The following is a 10,069-nucleotide window of genomic DNA, read 5'->3' as shown; positions in this document are numbered from 1 at the left end:
AAATGCTTTGAAGCGCCAGTGTCAACAACCCATTCCGAACTGTTTTCCACCAGATTGACTTCTGAGACCACCGCAGCAATGATCTCATCATCTTCTTCTACAACGTGCATCTGTGGCTTGTTGTCATTCTGGCGGTCTGAGCGGTGTTGGCATTGGTAAGCTTTGTGGCCAGGTAAACCGCAGACATAACACTTGAGCGTCTTTCCTTCAGGTTTGGCCTTTCCTGACTTCTTGAAGTTGGTAGCCTTCTGAGGTTTCGTCTTCTTGTCTTGATTCCCACGTTTCATAATCTTCTTAAATTTAGACTCAACCAAGTTAGCTCTAAAAGATAAATTACTCATAGAATTAGTAAGCTTATCTTTTAAACGGTTGGCTTCTTCAATCTTCATATGGCCCACGAGCTCTTCAAGCGAAATTTCTCTCTTCTTATGCTTAAGAGAGTTGCGGTAGTCGGACCAGGACTTGGGAAGCTTCTCAAAAAGTACATTGGCTTGCAGCACCTCACACATTTGCATCCCTTCAGCGATGATGTCAGCGACTAAGTTCTCATAGTCATGGACTTGATCCATTATTGGCTTGTCTTCTGTCATCTGGAATTTGAGCCATTCGCCAACAACGTACTTCTTGATCCCCGCATCATCCGCACCATACTTCTTGTCGAGAGTGTCCCATATTGCCTTGGCACTCCTTTCTCTAAGGAACATATCAAATAGTTTATTTGACATGTGGCTGAGCAGATGTCCTCGTACCGTCTTGTTGTCCTTCTCGTATTTCTCGTAGGTAGCTAGAGCGGCGGCGGTAATTGCTAAGGCATCATCATTGAGGACCACATCCGCATCATTACCGACAGCTGGGGTTGGCGGCATGGTAGGTGGTGGCTTGAGCAACACGTAGTCAAGATCAAGTTGCTCGAAGAATATCAGAATTCTTTGGGACCACCTTCTATAGTTCTTTCCATCAAGTGCATCGAGCTTGGAAAGATCGGGAATGAGTTTGCTCAAAGGTGTCGACATGATTGCAGTTTATCGAATTCGTTTCTAAATTGTTGGAAATATGAACTGCAAAACTACACCGTTAGCACTGACTGAAAATATAAATAGTAATTAAGAAGAACAGATTCGTAAACCGTGTCGTGGTAAGAACCACTGCCTTAGAAACGAATTCGCCCCGATGTGTGTAATCGCTGCAGTAGACGGACCGTCCCCCGAGGTTAACACGGTAGCTCCGAATTTCGTACACCCGAAACCGGAGTGGACTGCTAGTGGTATTGCACTTCTGATCGGAAAGCACTCAGAGAGAACTCACAGAGAGAACTTTAGAAAACACTTTGTAAGTGAATTGTGAATGTTTTTGAGAGTGAATTGAGAAGCTGAATATAGCTCTCTATTTATAGGCTAGAAATAGGGTTAAAATCGTCCATAAAATTTCAGGATTAAACCTCTTATTTGTAACAGCTGAAACGTCTAGATGAACCGTCTAGATGAACCTGACTCAGAAATAGTCCAGGTTCATTGTATCATTATTCAGCTGTTATAACTCCCGAAATTATATCATGTAACCCCTGGAATAAAATCAAATAACTTCTGTAACTCCTGATATTAACAGCTTGTCTCCTCTGTACAAAGCTGTAAATCAGTCCAGGTACATCTTAACGTTTCTGATTTAATTTAGGAATAAACTGTTTAATTTCTGATAACAAATAATTCAGCTGTTATTATTTGAAATTCAAACAGTCCTCAGCAGCCTATAAATATCAGTTGATATCTTTCACATTTTCCATTTGTTTCTTTCAAAGAGAAATTCCTCAATAATTTTCTCTAAAAAGATAGTATCCGCGCGGACGTGTCGAAGACACGTATTACCACGACCACGACCACGACCACGACCACGACCACGACCACGACCACGACCACGACCACGACCACGACCACGACCACGACCTCGACCACGACCACGACCACGACCACGACCTCGACCTCGACCTCGACCTCGACCTCGACCTCGACCTCGACCTTGACCTCGACCTCGACCTCGACCTCGACCACGACCACGACCACGAGCCGAGACGAGACGGACGGATGGCGGCGGTGGTGCGTGAGAGCCCCCTTGTTCTCTATCACTCAACAAGGAAGTGGAATGTCAAGCCTTAAATACCATTCCCAATAGTGTTTCCAACACTATGTGGGATTGAGCATTACCAACAATAAGAGAGAAAACGTGGGAGGTGGGCACTCTTCCTTCTTCTCTTCTTCATCATGGTGGCCTCCTTTGTTGAAGCTCAAAAATGATGAAGCTTGATGGCCTTTTAGAAAAGCAATGACGTTTGGGTAGTTCACGACAATCCACGACGACTCTTGGCTTGAGAGTTTTCTTCATCCTTTAGTTTTTATTTATTTTCTTTATCTTTTGTTGGATATGGGTTGTATTAAATGGATGATTATGGATGGTAATTACCCAACCATGAACTAACTTAAATGCTTGAGTTTATCTTTGATGAACCTGTTTCGTGTTTAAATGGTTTTTTTGGAACATTTATAGTTTATATACATGATTTGGTCATTGTTTATATTTTAATTGCTTGGACTTGTAAGAGCTTTTGAGAGTTAGCCATTTTTTTAAGTATAAATGCTTAATATCGAGAGAATTAGGCTAGATCATTGTGAGCAATGGAGCTAAACCATTATGGTGAAGTTCTAATCCCCTTAGAGATAAGGAGAGGGTTTCAACGACTAAAAAGAGTAAGGCTTAATCAATAGTATCATGCTAGGGTTTACGTTGAGAGGTATTGTCGTAGCATTTTCATTGTCAGGTTTCTTACTAGAGATAGCCTAAGAACACCTTAGTAAAATTAGTTGAGCATTGTATTAATTGAAAATTGATAAAACATTCATTAAGCAAAAGATATAGGATTCAAAGATAGACTTAGCCGCTTATCCTTCTTGAGAGTTTCACACGTGTGAGGTTGTATCGTTGACTTATCTTGTATACCCAGTTCTCAACAAAATTTTTCCATGGAATTCTTTTACTGTTTACTTCAAAACTTCACTTAAATATTTGCCACATCATTTCCAACTCACTTGTTCATACCACACTATACTATATTAGATAGAATTTTATTGCATTAACATAACTTGGAAATCCCTCCAATCCATGTGGAGACGATACTCACTCACTAATATATTATTTGTTTGATTGTGTATAATTGCACTATTTTACGTGTCATAGCATAGTGCATTACACACCCATCAATTGACTTTGGAAAATTAGTTCACTAGAGAGAAGAGTAAGTTACAAGGGTTAGGCTTTGTAGACTGTAACCAACAAGTATCCAAAGTAAAATCTATTTCAGTAATCGAGACGAATTGAAACAAAGCGAAGCTGGAGACTATCTCTCATCATAATTAATCTTTCTACAATTTATTTTTCTTGCTTTCATTACTTTAATTTTATTCATTTTATTCAATTTTTCTAAACCACTTTTTCTATTTTTATTATTTTCAGTTCTTCCTGATCAAGATCAAATCAATTCAAAATTGGAAAATTTTGAATCCCTGTGGATCGACCCCTTTTTCCCTATTATGCATTTATAACTTATTTATCTGAGAACAAAAAATTATTTATTTGACAATTACAACGCTTGTCACTCATATACCAAATTATCGAAGAATGCTTCTCGGTTCTCATATGTAAGGGTATGCGAAATTCGACTCGACTTGAAAAATCGGTTTTTTTGACTCGATTAAAAAAACTCGATTTGAATTGATTTCGAGTTGTAATTTCATAAACTTGACTCGACTTGAAAAAAATTAAGTTCAAATCGTGTTATAAAATATAACTCGAATAACTCGAAATATCTAGTCATTAGTGGATTGATTTTCAAGTTTGAGTCGAGTCAATCGACTTTGTATGATATATGTATATCACATATGAAGAAATATATATATATATTGTATATAGTTATAAAAACCATTTAAATTTGAATCTAATAACATCATAATATTATAAATATTTACAATTAAATTTAAATATAAACTTAAAAATTCTACTTGACTCGTCTCGACTCAAAAATTTTTTAAGTCAACTTCGAATTGTAAAACAGGACTCGTCAACTCGAATAGGTTGAAATTTTTTTACTCGACTCGATTGATTGTTCACCCCTACTTATATGACAACGTCACCGAGAACAGATCCTCCAAGAACATTTAGGCTCGTGTGGCTTTCTAAAAGCACTTTTACCTATAAAAAAAACCGTTTTGACCGTAAAATCAATGTCAAACGGGTAAAAAATGAAAAAAATTATGGTGGAAACGATGGTTTCAAACCAACCGCAAAAGTTAGTATTTGTAGCTTTTTCATTTTCAAGTTTGTGTTTGTGAGAAAATTATAATTTTAGCCTTACTAAAGCATCCACTCAATTATGTATTTACTTTTTTATTTTAATAATTTAATATTAACACCCTTAAAAAATAATTTTTACTTAATAATTTATTTTAATTACTTAAAAGTAAATGAAATTCATAGTTTATATATATTAAAATATTAATAGAAAATTATTATAAAATATATATTTTTATTTTTTTATAATTATATTTTTATTTTTTATTATAATTTAAATTCATATATTTCATATATCAATAATAATTTCATTTGAATTTATTTATAATATATATTATTTTTGAATTTTTAAAAGGATAAATATATAATTTAAATTATTTTATTTTAAATTTCTAAAGTTTGATTGTAGATAATTAAAATATTATCTTAAAATTCAAATGTTAAATCCACTTTAATTTACAAGCACTAATATATTTTTTTGTAATATTCTTTTTGTCAAAATAAATATTTAAATTATTATTTCGTAGTAATTTTATATCCACATATTAAAAGTATTGATAATATTTTTTTTTCTTAATAAAATATATTATTAATGATTTATCTTAAAATATTTTTTATATATTTTTATTATAATTTATATTGATATATTTTATATATCATAGTATTAATAAGTGTATATATAATTTAAATTCTATATTTTTAGTTTACAACATAATGTCTATAATAGACATTTTATCTTTTCAAACTCACTTTCTGACAACAATCTCAAATAATTAAATTTTAAATTGTATTTTTAAACAACAATTTTAAAAATCACTTCTAGAAAATAATATGAACAAATTATTGTGTTTTCATCCAACGGTCGTCGATATTCTCCATCAATATAACTAGTTTTATTCTTTGAACCAACTTAAATATACGCTATTGGAGCTGGAATTACCGCGGCTGCTGACACCATACTTGCCCTCCAATAGATCCTCGTTAAGGGATTTAGATTGTACTCATTCCAATTACCATACCAGTAGAGCCCGATATTGTTATTTATTGTCACTACCTCCCGTGTCAGGATTGAGTAATTTGCGCGCTTACTGCCTTCCTTGGATGTGGTAGCCGTTTCTCAGGCTCCCTGAGTGTTATTAACTACTTCATTCATAATCTCTGTCTTTATTCAAGTATTTTTTTTATTTAGCTAAGTTGATTATAAAGTAGTAATTATTCTAAATACTCTTAACCATTTGACAATGAAAGCTTCTGTTACTTCTAAAAATAATAATAATTCTTTTAATCACTAAGGTAAGTTGGTTCACGCACTTTTGCTAGACAAAGAGGTGATAAACTTAGCTAGATCTTCATTTTATTTATCAAATATTTCCCATCACCTTTGCTGGTCATCTTCAACCTCCGGAACTCCTCAATTGGTAGAGTCCTATACAGTGCCTTGTTCGTCTCAACAAGATCTTGCAAAGGACCAATCTTGGTTCCCATTTTTTGATTGTGAAATGATGCAATCGACAGCCGTTCTTTCTCCGGATTAACCACAACTCTATGTACTGCGCTTTTGTATTTTCCATTGCTCATAATCTGCATTTACATAACATTACGTATACGATCCATCAAGTCTATGTAGCTTGAAACAATTGTTATATTACCTCAAGAACGTCTCCGATGTTGACGATGAGTGCGCCTGGGATGGGTTTAACAGGTACCCATTTCTGGTTTCTCTTGAATTGTAATCCTTCAACTTCATTCACTTGAAGCAATAATGTTAAACCTGTACCATCAGAGTGTGGAGATGCACCAAGAACCTTGCTTGCCTCTGCACATGGTGGATAATAGATCAATTTTATTCCTTGTACTTCGTCCTCATCAAAATAGCTTAAGAGCATCCAAGGATCTGTCCCCAGGTTCTTGGCAATAAGCTTCATGAGTTGAACCATAACGTTATGCAACTCCATTGAGTACTTCTCCAAGGTTTCCCTGAAAACAGCTCAAGTTATAGACACCCTATTATGGTTATGAAATTGAATGATTTTACCTGAATGAAGGGGGATTGGTCGGCCAGAATCTCATATTTCTTAAGGGCACAGGCAGGGGAATAACGTAGAATATGTCGCTCCAATCAAGCTTCTGGTCTTCTGATAAAACCAAGACTTGGCCATAGCCTTCGCTGTAATTCGGTATCTGTGCCCAAGCCATCTTCTCCTCCAATGGCAAGTTGAAGAAATCTTGTGCGTCGGTCTTCATTTTCTCAATCACTTCATCTGGTACTCCATGGTTGATTAACTGTTTCATCCATCATATAAGAATAAACTTCTAAGTCCATTCAGGTGGTAAAAAAAAAGTGACTGTGAATTGAGAGTTGTGATTAGATTATGTACCTGGAAGAAACCCCAGTCTTTGCAAGCAAAATGGAGTTTTTTCAGTCCATCGTCATGGTCTAGCTTGCTCAGGTCAATTACAGGAATGAGCAGGGATTCATCTGTGGAAACCACATCGGATTCAACATCCGGTCGGATGTATCTGGATGGGATGTTCTTGAGGTTCTTGGATGCAAGAGATTGGACATTCTCAGCAGGTAAATAGCCAAACTGCTCAAGTTCAATTGTGTTCTGCACCTTTACTTCCATTGCTGTAAAGCTATCTCAAGTTCCGTCTCTGAGAAAATTTTGATTTCTCTTTATAGAATTGTCACGTTACTGAGTTAGGTAATGTCTAACGTTAATGATTTTCCAAAAAAAAAATGTCTAACGTTAGTGCGTTAGGTATTGTCAAAAAGATATAGTTTTCAATAATTCATATAGAAGGACAAAATAATGTCTTAGAGCGTCATTTGATTCTTGTTTATCATTTCTAATTGTAAAGATAGAGACACTACCAAATCATTTTATGAATTATTGAAAACTATATATATATATTATTATTATTTGTTGGTTTTTTTAATGAAAAGAAAATTCAATGGATGAAGGAAACTGAACATTGTAATTTTATCCAACAATCATTCAGAATTTAAATAAAATAAAATCAACAACCCGTTAACAACATGTTCCTAAATTTAAGCAACAACTCATGAACAATTTTCTCCTAAACTTAAGCAACACACGAATAACAAATGAATCTAAAAATAGAAACAGTCCTAAACACGTCAACTAACACTCCTCCTTGCTTTAGGAACTACGAACACCAAGTGTTGTTATCAAAACTTCAAATTTGCTTACTGGAAGCAGTTTGCTGAAAATATCTACAAGTTGTTCCTCTGTTTTGTAATGAACCAATATAACATCACCTACTCGCTAATTTTATAGGAGATATCGACTTGAAAATGGAATTACTGTCTTCTCTTCCATTACCTGCTAATTTTGAACCGACTCAGTTTACTAAAATGGACTGTGAGTGTTAGATAGCACCTTAGTTTCGTTTGGTTCTGATGGTATTTTAGAGTTACAAATTATTATTATTTTTGGTGTAGGAGTTGGTTCAGTTAAACCTACTATTTGAGCTGATCGTAGGAAACGTTACGTTAATCGTAAACTATTTTGTTGAGGTGTGTCTCTGTTCGGTGCTATATTAAAATTATGTGCTTACTTGACTCTTTGGTATGCACTGTTAAATTGTGAGATTGACTGTTCTGTGAAATTGATTGAAATTGTTTGCATTAAATTCGGATAAATGTTATGTGTTGTATGTTGATATGTTGTATTTGGAATATATGTTATGCATTTGGAATATCTGATTATTATGATATGTCAGACAACAATTGTGTTATGTGTAACGTGTTATTTATCGGATTCAGATTATGCTATGTGTTCGGTATCTAGAAACATGTAAATGTATTCTCATTCAGATCAGATAAGAATTCATATATACGATATTTGAGTATATGTTATTCGGATATGTGCCATTCAAAATAGATCAGATATCAAATATATGTGTCATTTGCATATCATATTGGGACGATTGATGATAGGAGAAATTCAGTACATTCACTCGACGGGGTGAATGACACTTTTTCAGATTCAGTGGCATCTGCCTCTGTGGCAGACCCTACTTGTATGAGCAGGAGTATGAGCAATTGCATCACATTTAAACTGTCATTATCGTTCATGTTTTGGCATATGAATATGATGAGTATTCAGAATCGTCATTCCTTGCTTGTTATTTCTTCGGTTTTGTGGATTTATTGCTGCTTGGTTGTGTTATGCTTGTTTTCGTGCAGGTCCTTACTTTCCAGAATTAGTGACAAAACGGATGCATTCTGCATTTTTTTAATATTTGGTCACGGTTGGAGACATGGGCACGACTCTGGGCACTACGCGGTCTGACGTGGCAGTTTCTAGAAGGTCCAGTCAGCGACGGTTTCTAGAAGACTTCCTCCGCACACCTTCTAGAAGATTGGCGAGCAGAGTTGCATTAGGAGACTAGTTTAAGTTTGAATTTAAATTAAAAAACAATTATCTTAGGATTATTTTATTTTATTTTCTTGTTTATCCTTAGGCTTTGAGAGGCTATAAATACCCACTTGGGGTAAGCCTAAACTCATCACTCAAATTACAATATTCTTTTCTCTCTGGTTTTTATTAAAGTTTTCTCTTTTTACTTTTCAAGTTTTGCTTTTAATATGCTAAGTATGACTTTTGTCATGCTTAGCTAAATTTTTCATAAGCCGAGAGCTGACGCGATGACTCAATTCCAATGGGAGAATTAAAACAAACCCTTAATATCTTCATAATATCTCTCCCAATCTCTGCGTTTATTTTTCAAAATCAAAATAGTTTTCAAAATCAAAGATTGACTTTGGTCAAGAGGTTGTTGCGATTAAATGTGTGGGAGGAAGATTCGGCTTATAGAAAACAAATTCGACTTCCTGGGAACACACTTGGCGAGATGGCTTCGCCAAGAGGGAATTGAGATCGAAATTGACGGTTATTGAAGCAACAATCTGAGTCAGTCACCACAAACTTAAACGATAATTGATCTACGACAATTGATGTTGATAGGATCAATTCCCGAAGCCGGAATCAAAGATTGTCTTGGGTATTCGGTATACAAGATAGAGTCACGGGGATAACCCTTCTAGACAAAGTAACTTACGTGAATCCCGAAGAGAAAATCTTATTCAATGATCTAAAGGAAATTGAGTCAGAATGAAGCTTGAGGCTACTTTTACAGTATTTATTCAATATCTTCATCCTCTTATTTATACTTTAATTGCTTTTATTTATTTAATCATTGTTTACTACTATTTAAATCTTATATTATAAAACCCCCCATTTTACTATTTTTTTCGCTTGGTTAAAACCATTCAAACATAAATTTATGATTTTCTAAGTCCCTGAGGATTAGACCCTTATTTCTCTATACTATGTATTTCCTTATTTATTAATTGAGAAAAAGGAATTTATTTTGACATCGAAAACGACAATTGTCAAATTGGCGCCGTTGCCGGGGACTTCGCCAAAGTTACTAATTTTTTGTTTGCTTTTGATTTATGACCAGGACTAATTCGGGCGCATTAGTGGAGTACGACCCGGAGATCGAAGCTAAAGCTAGGAGACTCCACGCAAAGACACTTTGGGAAAGAAGGAGACAACAATCAAATCCAGAAGAATAATCAAATATATGTGAATCTGTTGATACAATTCCGATGGTCGAACCTACTATCCGGGAGTTAGCCGCGCCACCAACTGAACAAGGGCCTTTATGCATTGATTTTCCCCAAGGTGAAACTCTATTCCAG

The 10,069-nt window shown here is 35.0% G+C and overlaps 1 protein-coding gene across 1 annotated transcript; it reads right to left on the bottom strand.

Annotated features, from left to right (window-relative positions):
• Positions 1–5,661: 5,661 nt before the first annotated feature.
• On the bottom strand, positions 5,662–7,032 carry LOC120187191 (S-norcoclaurine synthase 1-like). The gene is made up of 4 exons (XM_039190976.1): positions 6,714–7,032; positions 6,371–6,618; positions 5,985–6,312; positions 5,662–5,916 (listed from the first exon to the last, which is right to left on the bottom strand). The coding sequence occupies exons 1-4, from the start codon at positions 6,960–6,962 to the stop codon at positions 5,677–5,679; spliced, it is 1,065 nt and encodes a 354-aa protein (XP_039046907.1). The 5' UTR covers positions 6,963–7,032; the 3' UTR covers positions 5,662–5,676.
• Between the last annotated feature and the right edge of the window lie 3,037 nt (positions 7,033–10,069).

The sequence above is a fragment of the Hibiscus syriacus genome, unplaced genomic scaffold (assembly GCF_006381635.1).
Source record: "Hibiscus syriacus cultivar Baekdansim isolate YM2019G1 unplaced genomic scaffold, ASM638163v2 tig00113722_pilon, whole genome shotgun sequence".
NCBI classification, from domain to species: Eukaryota; Viridiplantae; Streptophyta; class Magnoliopsida; order Malvales; family Malvaceae; genus Hibiscus; species Hibiscus syriacus.
This window is presented reverse-complemented; position numbering and strand designations above follow the sequence as displayed.